At 57.2% G+C, this 18,681-nt stretch overlaps 3 protein-coding genes across 9 annotated transcripts in view; 2 read left to right on the forward strand and 1 right to left on the reverse strand.

Annotated features, from left to right (window-relative positions):
* Positions 1–1,173, reverse strand: part of TBC1D16 (TBC1 domain family member 16) — a 32,416-nt gene extending 31,243 nt beyond the window's left edge. For all 4 annotated transcript variants that reach the window (XR_009279053.1, XM_058852424.1, XM_058852421.1 and 1 more), the window contains exon 1: positions 875–1,173. The gene's annotated coding sequence lies outside the window, so the exon portion shown is untranslated. The remainder of the gene's footprint in view (positions 1–874) is intronic.
* A 76-nt stretch (positions 1,174–1,249) lies between these two features.
* On the forward strand, positions 1,250–11,927 carry CCDC40 (coiled-coil domain containing 40). Of its 2 annotated transcripts, XM_058852325.1 has the most exons (18): positions 1,250–1,278; positions 2,373–2,463; positions 2,599–2,762; positions 3,252–3,335; positions 3,417–3,636; positions 4,016–4,173; positions 4,964–5,086; positions 5,451–5,572; positions 6,299–6,542; positions 6,644–6,826; positions 7,705–7,950; positions 8,466–8,679; positions 9,183–9,352; positions 9,471–9,562; positions 9,894–10,014; positions 10,651–10,839; positions 11,066–11,224; positions 11,633–11,927. In XM_058852325.1, the coding sequence occupies exons 1-18, from the start codon at positions 1,261–1,263 to the stop codon at positions 11,876–11,878; spliced, it is 2,844 nt and encodes a 947-aa protein (XP_058708308.1). In that variant the 5' UTR covers positions 1,250–1,260; the 3' UTR covers positions 11,879–11,927. The 2 variants fall into 2 exon arrangements, with proteins under 2 accessions (XP_058708308.1, XP_058708307.1); XM_058852324.1 differs by having other exon boundaries at positions 3,252–3,636.
* A 427-nt stretch (positions 11,928–12,354) lies between these two features.
* GAA (alpha glucosidase) lies at positions 12,355–18,538 on the forward strand. 3 transcript variants are annotated; one of them, XM_058852327.1, is made up of 20 exons: positions 12,355–12,419; positions 12,452–12,865; positions 12,933–13,078; positions 13,408–13,573; positions 13,952–14,048; positions 14,131–14,250; positions 14,538–14,656; positions 14,750–14,881; positions 14,996–15,106; positions 15,251–15,364; positions 15,450–15,534; positions 15,631–15,748; positions 15,904–16,037; positions 16,158–16,309; positions 16,483–16,631; positions 16,707–16,848; positions 17,045–17,143; positions 17,302–17,466; positions 17,605–17,757; positions 17,965–18,538. In XM_058852327.1, the coding sequence occupies exons 2-20, from the start codon at positions 12,482–12,484 to the stop codon at positions 18,022–18,024; spliced, it is 2,646 nt and encodes an 881-aa protein (XP_058708310.1). In that variant the 5' UTR covers positions 12,355–12,419; positions 12,452–12,481; the 3' UTR covers positions 18,025–18,538. The 3 variants fall into 3 exon arrangements, with proteins under 3 accessions (XP_058708310.1, XP_058708309.1, XP_058708311.1); XM_058852326.1 differs by having other exon boundaries at positions 12,406–12,865; positions 17,965–18,535; XM_058852328.1 differs by lacking the exon at positions 17,965–18,538 and having other exon boundaries at positions 12,406–12,865; positions 17,062–17,143; positions 17,605–17,745.
* Positions 18,539–18,681: the final 143 nt, after the last annotated feature.

Here is an 18,681-nt window from a genome sequence, read left to right on the forward strand (position 1 = left end):
ACAGCTCAGTGGATGAGCTGACTGCAGACTCTGTTTTGAGCATGACAAACATCAGACCACGCATCATCTCTGCCACTCGGACACCCTGGACTCCCATCTTTCCTCTTATTCCGAGTAGCAACTAAGAACAAAACACCTCTGCAAGTCAAGCTCCCGGCCTGAGATCGGAAAAGGCAGATCTCCCACAGGAAGCAGCCAAGTTATTTTACAGTGTCAGCAGCACGGAGAGCAAAGCAGCACCCCAAAACCCCTGACTTGATGAGCATCCCGAGAGCGCTCATCAAACCATCTCCAGCCATCCCCCATCCACCTCCTCCGCAGGTAACACGGCCCAGGTTGATGTTGGGGTCACCTGGGACAAGACCATGTCCCCAAAAGGAAGGCAAACATTGAAATACCCCAAGTGCACGGAGCCATACCGAAATAACAGAAGAGAAAGTTTAAGGACTATTTAGATCTCCCCCGGGCAGCATCCTCACCCCCGGGCAGCATCCCGATCCCGGGCAGCATCCCGACCCCGGCAGCATCCCGATCCCGGGCAGCATCCCGACCCCGGCAGCATCCCGTTCTCCCGGGAGCATCCCGTTCTCCCGGGAGCATCCCGTTCTCCCGGGAGCATCCCGACCCCAGGCAGCATCCCGACCGCGGGCAGCATCCCTACCCCGGGAGCATCCCGTTCTCCCGGAGCACCCGCCTGATCCCGCCGCCCTCCGCGGGGATCCGGCGTGGGAAGGGCGGACAAAGAACGGGATCAAACACGGACCTGCCCAGGTACCGGCAGGATCCCGGTACCGGGCCCGGGGGTCCCGGGGCAGCGCTCCAGGATCACCCGGCCGCTCTACCCCCCGCCGCCCCCAGCCCGGTCCCGTTTTACCGGCACAGACGAGCCCGGGGAAGCTCCCGGCGCTGTCCAGCCCGGGGCGGGCTCGGAGCCGCCGCCGCCGCCGCTCCCGGCCCTGCTCGGGGCCGCTGCCACCGCCCGCCCGCTCCGCCCGGCCCCTGGGGCTGTGCCCGCCTGGCGGCCCCGCCCGTCCGTCCGGCCCGGAGCTGCCCGGCCCGGGGGGAGCACAGCGGGACCCGCCCGGTGCCGGTACCGGGCCCGCGGGCGGAACCGGGGCTGCCGGGGGACGGAGCGTGGCCCGAACCCCCCCGCGCGCCGGGGATGGTGCGAGCCGAGCCCCCGCCCCCCCCGCGGGCCGCGGTGGTGCGGCCCGGCCGGTCACGTGAGCGGGTGTTGATGCGTTGCCTGGCAACGGGAACATGGCGGAGCCGCCGCGGGTGAGTCGGGGCCGGGACGGGCCGGTACCGGTACCGGTACCGCTACCGCCACCGCCCGGTACTGCCCGGTACTGCTCGGTATTGCTCGGTATTGCTCGGTGATGCCCGCCCGGGGCTCCTCTGCTGTCCCGCACTGTGCTATTCCATCCCATCCTGCGCCGGTACCGCCCGTCCCGTCCCGTCCCGTCCCGTCCCATCCCTTCCCGGTTCCGGCCCCTCCACCACGGCCCGCTCCGGGTTCCACAGAAGCCCGGCACTGCCCGTCCCGTCCACCGCCGGCCCGGTACCGTCCAGCACCCCCCGGTACCGTCCAGCATCCCCCGGTACCGTCCAGCATCCCCCGGTACCGTCCAGCATCCCCCGGTACCGTCCAGCACCCCCCGGTACCGTCCAGCACCCCCCGGTACCGTCCAGCATCCCCCGGTACCGTCCAGCTCCCCGGTGCGTGCCCCGTGCCTGCTGCTCACCCTCTCTTTAAAAACAGAGAGAGAAGAAAAAGAGTAATTTATCTACATGTTGTGCTAGCTGGAAGAATTTCTTTAATAAATCCGTAAGGACTTTTTTTTAATAGATGCGAACTAGAAGCACGTGAAAGTTTAAGTGGTGTGGAGTTTAGTCAGCATCTTTACGATCTCAGTGCTTGCTGGGTGACTCTTTTTGTAAATGAGATTAAACTTCAAAATTAAACTTCTGCACCCTGTGGCAAAAAATACCATAACATTAAAATTAAATGCAAACGACAATGTGCTGCTCTGCTTTTCACCTGTGCTGTGTGCCAGGCCATGGAAGCAGAGGATGGCAATGGCAATGGACAGTGTTCCCCTGGAGCAGAGTCATTGTCCCTGCTGGAGGAGAAGTTTGAGGGGTCTGCAGAAATGGGAAAAGTAATTAATTATATTTTGGGTGCATCTCTGTGCTGGCTTTAGGGCCAGGCCCTTGTGTTGATCCTTTGTTTGCATTGTTCATGTCTCCTGGCAAAAGTGAGCAGATGTTTAGGGGGAAATGGAAAAGGCGATGGGATTTATGTCTCAGGAAAAATCACCTGAGACTTTCCCAGATAATGCAGAATGTGACAAATTTGTCCTCCTGAACAGGGTGAGATGGAGCAGCCACCCGCAGGTGGAGGAGCCCCTTCCCTTCCCTCAGGAGCACCTGCAGCAGAGCTGGACACAGGCACCAGGCCAGGTATCCCCTTTGCAACATCTCTCAGGCACAGCCTCTGGTTTTCTCCCTCTCATTAATCCAACCAGAGGCACAATGCTATGAAATCTAATCCTGTTGCTTTATCTTTTTCCTTTTCTGTGGTGGGGTGGGGTCCAGGGAACAAAGGACGACCCAGTTCTCACCATGGAGAGCCAACCTTTGAGCTCCCCAGTGATCATGGCAACCAAAGCGGGGAAAAGGCAGCTGAGAAACAGGAGACAAGAAAAAGGAGGGGGAAAAAAGCAGGAGAAACAGAACTGCTCATCTTGGATCCAGAACATGTGAGAAGTCTTCAAATCTTGCTGTTCTTTGCAGAGTTGGTGTTTGTGTTTCTCTGAAATGTGAGGTGAGCTGTAAGCAGTGGCTCAGCAGTTCAGCTGCACGTGTGAAAATCAGTTTTGCCAAAGTATTGACTGCTGACTGTGTCACTCAGTCCTGACCCCAGAGCTGCAGGTTCAGAAGTGAGCAATGGGTAAATCCCATTCACTGCTCCTGGAAGAGGATTCCTTGCAGCAAGAGTGAGGGGTGGGTTCTCTGATGTAGCTCTTCTGGCACAGTTCTGATTTTAAAATACTCTCACTTTCTGGCATCAGCAAATACCCACTCTGTAGCATCTCTCACTTGCTACAGTGAGTGTAGCTAAAATAAGCACCCAAGTGTCTGTGGCAGAAATAAGATGTTTTATTGGGTGGGGGATGTAGCAGCGAGGTTTCTTCATCATCTCTTTACACAAGTATGTTAAAGCTTATTAATACTGTCCTTCTTTACAGCCTCTGATGACAAGATTCCAGGCTGCCCTGAAGAATTACCTCACCAAGCAGATAGAACAAGTGAACCTAGAGCTCCGTGAGCTGGTACACAGCCTCTCCTTTGCCTTCCCACACCCCTCCTCTCCAAGCTGCTGTGAGACAGCTCCTTCCCTCTTGTGTCTGCAGAGGACAGCAATGAAAACCAGCAAAGAGCAGAGAGAAGAGCTCGGGGTGATCCTTTATGGGGCCCAGCAGCAGCTGGGGCAGCTGGAGGTGGAGCTGGAGAGGAGCCACGAGCGCTGTTCCCAGGCGGCCGCAGCGCGGCAGCAGCTGGAGGCAGAACTGCAGGGCCTCAGGGGTGCTCACAAGGAAATATGTCACAACACGGATGATGAGCGCAAGAAAGGTGACCAAGGCAGTCCTGGCACTGTTTCCCAATTCCAGAGCTGTGTGGAGAAATTAATTGGAATTTAAGTCAAGCACTGGATAGGAAAATGTGGCAGAATAACTCATAGGGAATAATGTGCTCCTTGAAAAGTGTCACAGATTCTCCTGGAATTCTGTGAGCTGGGAATCCTGAAACTGCTTGTCAGGATCTTTAGCTTTGCTTGTGGAGCTGTACTCCAAAGCTGATGTAAATATGTATGCTGGGGAGGGCTGGCTTAGCTGCTGTGTGAGAGGTTTTGCTTTGGGAGCTTCTGTATTTCTTTCCCTTTTTTCTCTGTTTAAGGGGTACCCTACAAAAACAGATTTCTCTGTAACTATTTTGCCTCTTGTCCCCCCAGTTTCTGCAATGCAGACCCAGATTGAAAACCTGGCCTTGGAGCTCTTCTACGTGCAGAACATGGACCAGGACATGCATCACAGGCTTTTGCTGATGAAACAGTCAGCCAGGAGGGCTGAGGCAGAGAGGATCCAGGCTGAGGTGGAAAAGAAAAAACAGGTACCAAGAAAAACTGTCTTTGAAATAAATAGATGCAGGTACCAGCAGTCAGTCTTGGAGGATGTGGCACCTTGTCAGGAGGAAGGCTAGAGCAATTGAATCATGGAAGATAAGTAGGGATATTTTTCTCAAATAATTTAAAAGAAATAAATCCAGAGGCTTTTCTGACAAAAGAAGCCCTGCCTACCCCCAGACAGCAATACTGCCCAGAGGATTTGCAAGCCTTAGGACAGTAAATCACTCTTCACTCAAGGAGAGGAGGTGTGGGGGAAGGAGGATATTTAATGAAGAAATATCATGTGTACAGGTCTTGAGAATAATTCTGAACCACAGCGAATTTCACAATGGAAACTTTGGGGATGAGCGGAGCCGGTCGGTGCTGGAGCTCCCTCTGCTGCCTTCCAGGACACAATCCACGGGGTGCTGCTCATGCAGAATTCCATGCAAACTGTTGAAATACAGTGGGTTTAGGAGGGTTTTAACAAAGGATTTTCAAACGTACATTATTAAGGTTCCCAGTAGCTGGACAGGTGGCCTCAGTGCTGACAGGAGGGAATGTGGGTTTATCAATTTACTGCTGCAACTGGAATAACAAACAGCTTTCATTCTCCTGCAAGTCATCCCTGCTGCAGTCACGAGCCATTTGTGCATGAATGGGGAAGTTTCAGTAGGACTCAAATCTCATCCAGTTGCCGGTTTTAATTCCTTTTTTAGCTGCTATTATTCTTATAGGATACAGTTGGTTTGGACTGAGATTCCATGACTCACCCTGCACTGTTTGGCTCTGTAGGACCTTCTTCTGGACCAGTTAACAAGGAGAGTCCACCAGCTCCAGGAACAAATTGCTCTGTTTGAAGCTCAGCTTGTGGCCCAGGCAGAGGACACAAAAGTGACCCGGCAGGCAGTCAGTGAGGTAGGAGGGGACTTGTCCCTTGTGGTTAATATTTCCCTCTGGCAGGGCTGACCCCTTTGGCCTGTGCTCACGTGGTGTGCACAATGTGGGACAGAGTTTCACAGTTTGTTCCTGTTTGGAAGAATGAGGACTTTTTTTTCTTTTCCTTTGTCCTTAAGAAGTGCCTGTAAATCACTTCCTCCTGCCCTTCTCAGCAGTTTTTTCTTGCAGACCTGTGCTCTGTGGGCTGCTGAGAAATGAACCAGCCACGGAGTTGAAGCTGATCCTGCTCACACAAGAAAAGAAAAAAAATTGTATTGTAACAGGAATTTGTTTTTTCAGCAGAGTGTAGATTCATCCTGTCTGCCATCTCTCTGTTCCCCAGGCTGCTCTGGAGGTCCAGACTATTAACATGGAGAAAAAGAGGCTGATGGACCACTGGAACAGCAGCTTGGCTGGAATGAAGCAGAGGGACGAGGCCTATGTTGTCACGCAGGAGCTGCTGAGGTATGGTCTGAAAGCAGACCTGGAGGACACCTCAGATTTGGGCAGGAGGGATTCCAGAAGGGGATTCCAGTGTGTCTCCTGTGGGGTTTAGCACGGTGTGGGCAGGGTGTGTCAGGCAGAACAAGTTTCCTGCTCTGAAGTGCATAATAAATTTAAAGGCTAAGAAGCACATTTCTTTGTTGCTGTTTTCTTTAACCTAACCACATCTCTTCCTCGGAATGTGGGGGGTTCTTGAAGCTGTTTAGAGTTTTTTTGATTGCATTTTATTCCTTTAAAAGTGTTCCATCACCTCTGCAATGTCTCTTACTCCAAAGAGCTGGATGTCAGGAAGGGTTTATCTCTCATTATCAGGGTTTTGTGAGGCCTTTGGAAATGTTCAGGAAAACCTCCCTGTTACTGGCAGAGGAAGTGTTTATTTGCTCAGGAGCCTTAAAGCTTGACTGATTCTCTGAGAACAATCTGCTTTCATATGGTGACATCCTGGTCGGAATGGGGCTGAGACAGTAGTGAAAGAAGGAATCAATTTTCCTACACACATTTACTTTTAAATCTTAATGTCTGCATCCATCTCCTGCTGACTCTGCACTGTCACAGCAGCTGAGCCCTTGCAAACATCTTTCTTCTTGGGCAGTTGTTGCTGCAATAACGTGTTTGAAAAGGGGAGTTTGTGGGTGGCTGTTCAGCACCAATCCCTGTGATGATTTTCCATCCTCTTTGCCCCTCCAGCAACTACAGACGTGACCTCAAGTCCATAGAAGGGGACATCCATGGCTGTGGGAAGTCCATCAGGAAAGAGGAGGAGAAGAATGAGAACCTTGTCAGCCTCCTGAACCGCTCCCAGAATGATGCCAGCGTGACAAGGAAACTGATTGCTCAGTGCCTGCTGGAGCAGGAGGCCCTGCAGGTTCAGACTGGCACCTACACTCGTATTCTCCATGAGACAGAGCAGGCCCTCAGCAGGACCAAGATGGTGAGGAGAGTCCATGGGAGAGGAATCCTTTTGAATACATGAGTTGAAAACCCTTTCTCAAACAGTTGTAGTGATCCTGTCTCTGTCTTCCAACCTTTTAGGACCAGGCTGCTCACCTGAATGAGTTGCTGTCCATCAGGAAGGGTATAGAGAAGGGAACTTATGACAAAGAGCAGCTAGAGAGTGAAATCATGGCAAAGCTTCAGGACCAGATGATATCCAGCAAAGCTGCAAAGCACTTCTCCCAGCTGGCTGAAAAACTGCGGAGCAGAAAAAGCGACCTGGTACGGCATCCCCACCTTGGGAGGGCAGGGAAGGAGCTGCTGCAGCAGTGGGTCCCCAGCAGGGTTTGTCAGTGACTTTGTTCTGGTTTCAGGTCTGCACTGAAGCTCTGCTGAGTTTGCCTCTCCCATCTGGTTCTCCCTGTGATCTTATTGCAGGATTCTGGTGTGTGTGAGAGAGCTCAGCCAAAAAGGCCTGATACAAAACACCCTGTCCTTCACTTTAAAAATGGGAATGTTTTCCATAAAGTACCAGCATTTCTTATGTACTCAAGAAAAACTGTGGACATGTGGTACTTCTGTAATCTAATTTTAACTGATTTTTATTTCTATAATTCATCACCGAATGGCATGCAGGCAGCTCTCAGTTCTGAGGAATGTCCAAGGAACGGTTCAGCCTGACCCACAGCTCTTTAATCCATGATAAGTTGCTTTCTCTGGGAGTGTATAACTGGATCCCTTGAAAGATTAGAAAGCTCAGCTCTCACACTGAGTGCTGTGCTGGCTGTTGGGTGAGGGCTGTGTGTGCCAGCTGTGCTGGAGAAGGGACAATACAGAGATGTCCTGGTACTGGTGGCAGGTAACTGCAGACAGCTGGGCAAGGGGTCATTGCAGAAGGGATGAGTGAGGTCTCTTAAAGGTTTTTGGAATGTTTGGGCTCCTTAATGCTTTTCAACAGCTGTTTGGGAGAGGTAGATATTGTATTTCCTGTCAATTGATGGAGAAGCAAAGATACACAGAGGGTAAGTAGCTCATGGCTCACAGTACAGACCTGGGAGGAGAACCTCAATCCCCTGGCTCCTGTGCTGGGACAGGTGACACTACAACTCAACAAGGGGCTGCTGGGGACAGTGATGTGTTTTCTCTCTTGATATTCCCAGGAGCTGCATTTTTACAAGGTTGAGAATGATGTGGCCCAGATTATTCTGAATGCAACTAATACCAGCTGCAGGCTGACAGTTCACCAAAAAACACTCTGTGAGGTGGACAAGGAAATAAAAAACATGAATGAACTGATCACCTGCCAGGAAAATGAGATTGCAAAGTCCAGGCTCCAGGCTGACAAGAAGGGAGGGATCATCTGCCTGTACAACAAGAAGCTGGAGATGCTTCTTGCTCAGCAGGGGGTAGGTACTTTTGTGTTTCAGTCCTAGTTTTGATTTTATTCTTTGTGATGGCCACAGATGCCCCTGATCAATGTCACTCTGTTGTTGGGTAGTTCAAACTTTCAGGCATCAGCACTGTGACTTAAAAGTTGCATTGGTTAATGCAGGTGTTTATGTTTATCAGTTCAATAATGCAGTGAAGGGAATTGTGAAATGAGGGTGTGCCTGGCACAGATCCCTGCAGGGACTTGCCTGCACCTGATGAAAATGCCAAATGGCTTCAGTGAGTAAACAGGATCTTGTTGGAAAAATCTGCAAACACTGAGGAGGGGAGAATGGGGCAGGCAATGAGGTTTCAGTCATTTGAGGGTTGGCCCTATTGGCATGACCCCCAAATCTGTCCTGGGCACTGTAAAACCTTATGGATACCCAAAGGGAAATGAATCCTCTGACACATCCTCTGCAAACTTTGGAGAGTCCAGTAAACAACTCAGGCAGCTTCCACCTGATTTATCCCAAACTTTGCTCTTGTACAGGGGCAGGAACTGGGACCACTGGAAATTGAGATCAACCAGCTGAACAAGCAGCTGGAGGAATGCAACTCGGAGGCGATGGCGTTGCAGAAGTACTGGCTCAATGAGCAGAAGGAGCTGGTCAGGCTGACACGGGAGCGGGAGGAACAAATCACCTCTCTGGACACGCTGCAGAAGCAGATCATCATCATGCAGCAGAGGAAACTGCGCCTTGAAAGTTCGTCATTCCCTGGCTCGTCCTTCAGATGTTCACTGTGAAGGGAGGGAGAGAGGAGTGGAGGGTTACAGATGGGAGAAGCTGGAGCTGCCCCCAAGAGTGCTCCTGGCTGTGTGTGAGCAGGAATAGCAACAGCTCAGGCACTCCTGCTGACTGCACGTTGTTATTCCTGTAAGGACTGATCCTACTGTCCTGACAGTCGGCCCCTAAGTGACAATGCCACCTGTTACACTTGTCAAATAAAGTTTGCAAGTAGTGGGTAGACAAATGTCCCCAGAAATGACTGTGCTTTCATTGGCCAAACCCAACTTTTTTTCCACAGGAGTCTCCCTCAAAAGCTTTATTTGGTTTTTGAGCTTGTGGAAAATAATTTTGGCTGGACTTGTGGGACACGGGTGGCTCTGCCTGAGGTGTTGCCAGCTCTGATAGCTGTTTGTCACACCTTGTCTGTGTTCAACCCACTGCTCAGGGCAATTCTAAGACTTTCTTCTGTTCACCCATAGATGAAATTCAGCAGGAAATAAAAGAACAGAAGGATGTGGAACGGCACATGAAGAATATGTCAAATGACCTGATAAAGTTGAACATGTTGATCAACAAGAACAACAGCAGCGTTGAGGAGCTGAAAAATGGCAAAATTGTCACAGAGAACGAGTTTGTGCAGTCTCTCAAGGTACTGAGGCACCTGGCACCTCATTCCCAGGTCCCAGCCTCCCCAGCAGATCAGAGGCAAACAGTGATCCTGGAAAACCTCAGCCTGACAACACTATTGTTTTGTTCTTCAAATCTAGGCAGCAGAAAGAGAATCTGTGGAGATGCAGGAGAGGCACAGCCAACTGACTGAAGAGAAGGAAAGGCTCCTGAACAGCCTGGTAGAAGCAGAGTAGGTACCAGAGTGCCACAGTCCTGTGTGACTGTCCATGTTCCCATTCACCTCCAGTCACCAAACCTGGCACCAGCAAATGTGCTTCTAGCCTTGCTGGAGAAGGGGAGGAATGTTTGAAGCACAAAAACTGAAAGGTGTTTCAGCAGTCTCTGGAAGCAGCAGGGGCTGGGAGCACGTTGGCTTTAACAGTTCCAGCATGTGTGAGCTGGACATTGCCAAGATCCACACAGGAAGACTCTGCCAGTAGCTGGCAGGGAGTGTGCTGCACTGGGCAGGTAACCCAGGAGGTGGGGGGTCCAGCTTTCTCTGTCCTTCCCCTTCTCTGAAGGCATCAGATCCTGCTGTGGGAGAAGAAGATGCAGCTGGCAAAAGAGATGCGGGAAGCAACAGATGCTCTGTTAGAACACGGCGAAATCCATGACATGAAAACAGAGATTCGGAGGATGCAAGTAAGGCACTGGGAGAGAGGGCTGAGGAGGGGAATCCACCCAGTGTACTCAGCCTTGGGAGTGGCTGGAACATGAGGCAGGAGATGAGAAACAAGCTGGAGAAGTGGCATCTTCAGGGCTCAGGGTGGGACTCTAAACCCCCCCGCAGCTCGACTGAACTGAGCACATCCAGCCCACACATCCTTCATTCCCCATGCCAGCCTCAGCAGAATCTGGATACTCCCAAGAAATCTATTTAAATTGCAGTATGTCTGCCACCTGATTCTGTGGCCCTGATTTATATGCAATGTTGATTACTAAATATTGCATCACTTTAATCACTGGTTTGGGGAAGCGTTCCCTCTCCTGGCAGAGCAGCTCGTCCCCTTCATGCTCAGGATGCTTCTGCTTTTCTGTGTCTCTTCTTGCTAATGAGGTTCAGACTAACATTTTGAAGAGCAGACAGGTGGATAATCCAGGCCTCTGCCTTCCAGATCCACACACAGCACACCAGGTCTGGACCAAACCTGGCTTGCAGGCATTCATGTCACACGTAGCTGGTTAATGCTGGTGGGATGTGCTACCTGGACACCTTCCCTCGGTGCTGTTGGTAAACATTTGGCATTTTGAGACTGGTTTGTGTCTGGTTTGTGGCAGGTGCGCCACGAGCAGCTGCAGAAGCAGCAGGAGATGTTGATTCGGGCGATGGAGGCGTGTGTTTCTCAGAGAGAGACAATAACGAATCGGGCAGAGGCTCAGAGCAAATTAGATAAGAAACACAGCGCCAAGAGCGATTTCCAAAGCAGGAAACAGGAGCTGAAGAAGAGGATCAGGGAAACCCAGGAGGTGAGCAAGGAAAGTGGGGCTGCAGGAGCTGACACAGCTGGGGCTGGCCTTGTGGTGAGCAGCAGTGAGCATAGCAGTGTCCATGCACAGATCCCACACTGGCACAGGGGCAGGCTTTGAAAACATTCACTGAAAATCCCCCAAAACTGGGTTCTGAGAGGATGCTCAGGAATGCAGCTGAACTAGAGAACTGAAATCTGCCATTTCCTTCTCTTCCATTTACTAGAATATTTATGAATGCAACCAAACCATGCAGGAACTGGAGGACATCCAAGAGTCTCTCAGTGCCAGCTTTTCAGAAAAGAAGCAGGAATTGTCCCAGCTCCAGGATGAGACCAACAGCCTCAGCTTGGACATGGAAACTCTTCAGAATGAGAAACGATGGGTGAGCACATCCTCAGCACATCCTCTCCTTTCCAGCATGTGAGCCAGACACAGCCTGCTGCTTCCTGTGCTGCCAGCTCTGTCTCAGCACCGTGCTGAGCTGGGTGTGCTCAGTGTGGTGTTACAGCAGCACTAACTGATCCTGCTCTGGGGGCTCACCAAGAGCCAGCTGTATTGAAACCCTGTCCTGGCAAGGGTGGCCTTACATATGTGGGAATTTCTCTGATTTATGAGTTCTGTGATGTCTGTACCCCTCCAACACCCGGGCTGGGGGTGCTGTTTGGCTGTTGTGGTGGGGAATTCATAGCCCTGTCCTTCCCTTGTCCACAGTGATGGTCACAGCACCCGACACGAGTCCCACCCATGCTTTTCCTGCTGTCACAGCCCCTTCTCTTTCTGCTTTTCTCAGAACCTGTTGGAACTTGTGGCCCACCAGGCGCACCAGAAGCAGCTGCAGGCACTGAGGCAAGGGAAGTACAAGGCCCTGTGCCACACTGAAGAGGCCTGCATGAACCAGCAGGAGAAACTGCAGGATCGACTGCAGACCATTAACAGCATCGTGCAGGAGATCTGTGAGGAACAGCCCCAGCACCAAAGGGCTCTGCAGTGGCTCAGTCACCGCTTGCGATCCAAGCTCAGGTTGGGGAAAGCCTGACAGAAACACGGAAAATACACAGATCTGTTTCATATTCTTCCACAGGCTCAGACTTTGTAAATAAATAAAAATAATAAGTAAATAAAAAAAAATAAATAAAGCAGGTGCAGGGTATAATATTTACTTTGTCGGGTATAATGTTTATTTAAGAGGTACCATTGTCATTTCACCGGCGCGTTTCTGTTTACGTTTCACTTTCGCTGCCCCAAGCCGCTCCTGGGTCCCGCCTCCCCGCCCCGCCCGGGGCCCGGCACAGCGCCGATTCCCCGGGGCCGGGGCCGGTTCTGGCCCGAGCTCCGGCACAGCGGGGCCGGTTCTGGTTCCGGCCCGAGCTCCGGCACAGCGGGGCCGGTGTCGGTTCTGGTTCCGGCCCGAGCTCCGGCACAGCGGGGCCGGTGTCGGTCCCGGTTCCGGCCCGAGCTCCGGCACAGCGGGGCCGGTGTCGGTTCTGGTTCCGGCCCGAGCTGCGGCACAGCGGGGCCGGTGTCGGTTCTGGTTCCGGCACGGTGGGGCCGGTGTCCGGAGGCTCCGGTGCCGGGAGGCTCCGGTGTCGGGAGGCTCCGGTGCCGGGAGGCTCCGGTGTCGGGAGGCTCCGGCCGGGCCATGGGGCCGGGCCCGGCGCTGCTGGCGCTGCTGGCGCTGCTGGCGCTGCTGGGCCCGGCCGGGGCGCGGGGCGCGGCCGCTGCCGCCTGTGAGGTGGCCCCGAGCGGCCGCTTCGACTGCGGCCCCGAGCGGCTCCTGTCGCGGGCGGGCTGCGAGGCTCGGGGCTGCTGCTACAGCCCCGGGCCCGGGCCCCGCAGCGGCCCCGGCCCGCCCTGGTGCTTCTTCCCCCGCGGCTACCGCAGCTACCGCGCCGAGAACCTGACGGCCACCGAGAGCGGCTTCTCCGCCCGGCTGCGCCGCGTGGCCGCCGCTTTCCTGCCCGCAGCGGTGGACGATGTTCGGCTGGAGCTGGCGCTGGAGACCCCGGCCCGCCTGCGCTTCACGGTGCGGCCCGGTCCCCGCGGATCGGCCCGGGTGCCCCGTGCCCCCGCTGAGCGCTCTCCGCCCGCAGCTCCGGGACGCGGCCCGGCCGCGCTATGAGGTGCCCCTGGGCACGCCGCGGGTGCGCGGCCGAGCCCCCGCCACGCTCTACGGGCTGCGGGTCAGCCAGGAGCCCTTCGGCCTCGTGGTGTGCCGGCAGCGCGGCGGGACGGTGCTGTGAGTGCCCCTCTGCCCCGCTCCCTTCCCCAGCTGCTCCCCCGGGGAGCCCGCACGGTGCCCGGCTGCGTGCAGGGACACCGGTGTTCATCTGGGACACCGGGGACAGCACCGGGGCGGCTGGCGGTGCCTCTGGGGGCTTCGCTTGGACTCCCTCTGCGGTTCAGTGGCTGTGCAGGGAACCAGGAATGAACCGGGAATCCCAGAGCTCAGCCGATCCTTGTTTTTACTTCACATGGTGATGAGCATCCGCATCCCCGCCCGGCACCGGCGGCCGCAGCTCGGTGCCTCCCTCCCGGCTGTTCCGCAGTTTCCCTTTCCCTCCGCAGGCTGAACACCACGGTCGCACCCCTCTTCTTCACAGACCAGTTCCTGCAGATCTCCACCTCCCTGCCCTCCCGTTTCATTTCGGGGCTGGGGGAGCACCTGACACCGCTGTTCCTTGACACAGCCTGGACCAGGGTCACCCTCTGGAATCGGGACATGGCACCCGCGGTACGGAGCGGGGCTGAGGGAGAGGGACACAGATGTGCTCCTGGGGCTGGCCCTGCAGCCTCTCACGTCTTGTCTGGGGCTGGGGAGATGTGTCTGTGCTGCTTCAGCTCTGGGTCCTGGCAAGCCCATGGGACCCTTGTGCCCAGAGCCAGGTTTGTCCCCAGAGCCAGGTTTGTCCCCCCGGAGCTCTGTGCTGCTTGGGAGATGTTTCCAGGGCCCTGGCTCAGGGCAGAGCTCTGCTAACTTGGCAGAGTTTGGGAGCACAAGCCCTGGGTTTGCACCTTGAGCCAGTGCTCCTGACTGGAGGTGAGGGGCTGTCAGGTGGGTGTGGGGGTCTCCAGCAGAGCCTCACTGGCACCACACCGTGCTCTGCTCCAGCCCCACGTCAACCTCTACGGCTCCCACCCTTTCTACCTGGTGATGGAGGACGATGGTTCAGCCCACGGTGTCTTTCTGCTGAACAGCAACGCCATGGGTGAGTCCCGTGGAGGCGCCGGGCGTGGGCCTGGCTGTGTCCCCATCCTCAGCTCCCTCCCCTGGCACTTGTGCTTCCCCAGACGTGCTCCTGCAGCCCAGCCCGGCCCTGACCTGGCGCACCACAGGTGGGATCCTGGACTTCTACATCTTCCTGGGCCCTGACCCCAAGAGCGTGGTGCGGCAGTACCTGGATGTGGTTGGTATGGCTGCGCCACGGGTGCTGCCAGGGTGGCAGTGCCAGGGTGGCAGTGCCAGGGTGGTTCTGCAGGGTGGCTCTGCAGGGTGGCTCTGCAGGGTGGCAGTGCCAGGGGGGCTCTGCAGAGTGGCAGTGCCAGGGTGGCTCTGCAGGGTGGCAGTGCCAGGGGGGCTCTGCAGGGTGGCAGTGCCAGGGGGGCTCTGCAGGCTGTGTGAGCCGTGTGGCAGAGCAGGGCTGTGGGGTGGCACAAGGCTGGGCCATCCCTGCCAGCGCCCACCTTCCACCCTGCAGGGTTCCCCTTCATGCCCCCGTACTGGGGCCTGGGCTTCCACCTCTGCCGCTGGGGCTACTCCTCCACAGCCATCACCCGGCAGGTCGTGGCCAACATGACAGCAGCTCGCTTCCCCCTGGTAGGTCTGGGCTGCTCTGGAGCCTCTGCCCCAGCGCCCGTGGGGGGCTGCCGGGAGCTGTGGGTCCCAAAGCTCCGGTGCCTCCATCCACAGGATGTGCAGTGGAACGACCTGGATTACGCAGATGCCAAGAGGGATTTCACCTTCAACAAGAAGAGCTTTAAGGACTACCCGGAGATGGTGCGGGAGTTCCACAGCCGCGGGCTGAGGTACATCATGATCGTGGTGAGTTACACGGGCAGGCTGGCACTGGGCTTCAGCTGCCCAAGGGGGATGATGAAGGCAGGGCTGGCTGTTCCCCGCTGTTGCTGGTAAAGCCCTGGCTTTGTGCCCTTGCAGGACGCTGGCATCAGCAGCTCAGGGCCCCCCGGCACCTACAAGCCGTACGACGAGGGCCTAAAGCGGGGGGTGTTCATCCGGAACGCCACGGGGCAGCCCCTGATCGGGAAGGTGATGTGGGGAGCAGCCCCAGAGCCCACGGGACAGGGCTCGAGTGGGACCCCAAGAACGGGACAGAAACGTTTGGGGGGCCGTGGGGGAAGGTGGGGTGGTGTGTGGGGCTGGGGGCTGTGCCCAATGCTCTCCCTCCTGCAGGTCTGGCCGGGCCCCACGGCCTTCCCGGACTTCACCAACCCAGCCACTCATGAGTGGTGGCACGACATGGTGAAGGACTTCCACGAACAAGTGCCCTTCGATGGCATGTGGCTCGTGAGTGGCCCTGGCTCGTGCCCTGCCCCTCTGCTGGCCCCCAGTGCAGCAGCCAGGTCATGCCGTCCTTTCCTCCCCTCCCCAGGACATGAACGAGCCCTCAAACTTCGTGGAGGGCTCCCAGCACGGCTGCCCCAACAACAACCTGGAGCATCCCCCCTACGTGCCGGGTACAGGGCGGGTTCCAGCCCTGCCCGGGGCTGTGGGGAGCCGGGAGGAGCCCGGGAGGAGCCCTGGGCATGCTGAGCTCCGCCTCTCCCCTGCAGGTGTGTTTGGGGGACGCCTGCAAGCCGGGACCATCTGTGCCTCCAGCCAGCAGTACCTGTCCTCTCACTACAACCTGCACAGCCTGTACGGGCTGACCGAGGCCATCGCCTCCCACGAGTAAGCTCGGGGCTCCTGCCACAGCTCCTGCACATCCCGGGAGACCCAGCCTGGGCAGGCAGCGGGTGCTGGCTGAGGTGTGGTGTGTGGCACTGTGGGAGCCCCGAGCCCCTTCCCCAGCCGGGGGGTGCTGAGCAGACCCATCCCACTCCCAGTGCTCTGCTGAGGGTCCGGGGCAAGCGTCCCTTCATCATCTCCCGCTCCACCTTCGCTGGGCACGGCCGCTACGCCGGGCACTGGACAGGGGATGTTGGCAGCGACTGGGAGCAGCTCTACTACTCCATACCAGGTAGGCTGTGGGGCAGGACACCCCCAGCCCCGCTTCCCCCTTTCCCCACAGCCAGGGGCTCCTCCGTAGGCTCCATCCCCTGGTGCTGCAGAGCCCCGATGCCCTCTGTGCCCTCCGCAGAGGTGCTGCTCTTCAACCTCTTCGGGGTGCCAATGGTGGGTGCCGACATCTGCGGCTTCATGGGCGACACGAGCGAGGAGCTGTGCGTGCGCTGGACCCAGCTGGGCGCCTTCTACCCCTTCATGAGGAACCACAACGACCACGGCACCCGGGTGAGCCCTGGGAGCCCTCACCCTGCCGGGGGCTGCCCTGCCAGCGTGGGAAGGCCGGTCCAGCCGCGGGGCCGCGTGCCCCCAGCGCGGGGAGAGTCCATCCTGCATCCCTGAAATGCGCCCTCTGCTCCTCCCCACCTGGGCTGAGCATCCCCTTGGGCCTCTCCCCACAGCCACAGGAGCCCTACACCTTCAGCCCTCCTGCCCAGACTGCCATGAGGAACGCCCTGCGCCTCCGCTACTCCCTCCTGCCGTTCCTCTACACCCTGTTCCACCGGGCTCACACCGCCGGCGAGACCGTGGCTCGGCCGCTGTTCCTCGAGTGAGTGCCAGCCCCGCCGGGGCTCAGCAGGAGGAGAGCAGGGTTTCCTGGTGCTGCCCTCCCCTCCTTCCCCAGGTTCCCCACAGACCCCAACAGCTGGGCCGTGGATCGCCAGCTCCTGTGGGGCGGGGGGCTGCTCGTCACCCCCGTGCTGGAGGCAGGACAGACCAAAGTCAGCGGTTACTTCCCGGCGGGGACGTGGTACAGCCTGGCAGGGGTGGGTGCTCTGCCGTGTGGCACAGGGGCTGTGCTGAGGCTCCTTGTGCACGTTGCTGCATCTCACCAGCCCCCTGGGGCTGTGTGAGGGTCTCGTGCCTCACCTGCCTTTGCTGGTGGCCATTTGAGGGCTCTGGCGCTGGGCTGAGCCCCCCTGCCCCGTGGCACCCTGTACCTGCTCTTTATTCACGGTGTAGGACTCCACCATCCACAGCAAAGGGCAGTGGATCCTCCTGCCAGCCCCCCTGGACACCATCAACGTCCACGTCCGTGCAGGGCACATCCTGCCCCTGCAGGTGAGTCCCCTCTGCCCTGTGGTGCCACCACGGTGACCCTGCCGTGACACTGCCCTGGGGGTGTCACAGCACTGGGAGCAGTGTCACACCCCAGCTGCAGTGTGGGGCTGGGGGACAGGGCTGGGCAGTGCCCCAAGCTGTGCCCACCCCTGCCCCAGGAGCCCGCCCTCAGCACTGCCCAGTCCCGCAGCAAGGGCATGGCCTTGGTGGTGGCGCTGACCCTGGACGGCTTCGCCAGGGGAGACCTGTTCTGGGACGATGGGGAGAGCTGGGGGACCTTTGAGAGGGGGGACTACACCGAGATCCTCTTCCTGGCCTCAAACGTGAGCACGGGGAGCTGCTGGCAGGGGGCACCTGGGCAGGGGCTCCTGCTGGCCCTGGCACACCTGTGAACGCTCCGAGGGGCAGCCCTGGGTGCCCTGAGAGCCGGGAGCACGCGGTGACATCCCCGCTGTCCCCAGGACGCCGTGCTCAGCCAGCTGCTGCGGGCGAGCCCCCACCTCGACGGGGTCCTGCTGGAGGCCGTGACTGTGCTGGGCGTCACCAGCCCTCCCCGGCGAGTCCTGGCCAACGGTGCCATCGTCAGCGACTTCTCCTACCGCAGTGACACCCAGGTGAGTGCCTGGTGCCACCTGGGAAGGGACCCAGAGCACAGCAGAGGGGTCTGGCCCCAGCGGTGGCACAGCAGGGGCCATGGGTGCCCTTCCCGGGGCATCTGTGGGAGCAGGACTGTGCCAGGCTGTGGCTGGAGCAGGAGCCCCCTGGGCTCTGACACTCCTGGGCTCCATCCTGGCCGGCTCTCACCTTCCTTCTCCCCTCAGGTGCTCAGAGTCCCTGTGTCACTGCCCATGTGGGAGCAGTTTGTGATCTCCTGGTCCTGAGCCAACATCGGTCACAGCTGCTCCCCTGGAATCTGAGGCCAAATCCATCCCCATCCCTTGTACCCGGAGCTGTCCCTGCTCCTCCCACGCTCCTGGGCCCTGTTTTCCCTCTGGCTGTGGGGTGGTGATGGAGGGGTGTGCACTGGACTGGCAGAGGGAGAGGGAAAACCTCATCATCATCATCATCATCAAATCAGGGGAAAAATGACCCAAGTGCCTTGTGAGGCAGCAAACCAGTTACTCTGGGGAACTGGTAACTGGGGCAGTGACTGCAGGGAGTTTCCTGGCTGTGGTTTTGGGGAGGGGGATGTGCAGGAGCTGAGGGAGCAGTAATGTGAATAAAGCTGCTGTTTGCTGGGAGCAGCCCCAGGCTGTGTCCTTGTCCCCTCTCCTGGTCCTGAATGTGCTCAGCCCCCTGCCCCTGGCTCTGTCCTTGCCTGGAGGTCTCCAGTGGGATCCCCTGTGCCCCTTGAAGGCTTCACCCCATTTCCCAGAGTGCCAGGGGTCCCCAGCTGTTCCTGCAGCCCTGGCTGTGCCACAGAGGCCCTTGGCCTGTCCTGGCTCCAAGCAGGGGCTGCTGCAGGGTGCAAATGGAACCTCATTCTCCAGAGGCTTTATTGAGGGGCAGCTCGGCCCTTTGGCTCCTCTGGCTGAGCG

This window comes from Poecile atricapillus, chromosome 17 (genome assembly GCF_030490865.1).
Source record: "Poecile atricapillus isolate bPoeAtr1 chromosome 17, bPoeAtr1.hap1, whole genome shotgun sequence".
NCBI lineage: Eukaryota > Metazoa > Chordata > Aves > Passeriformes > Paridae > Poecile > Poecile atricapillus.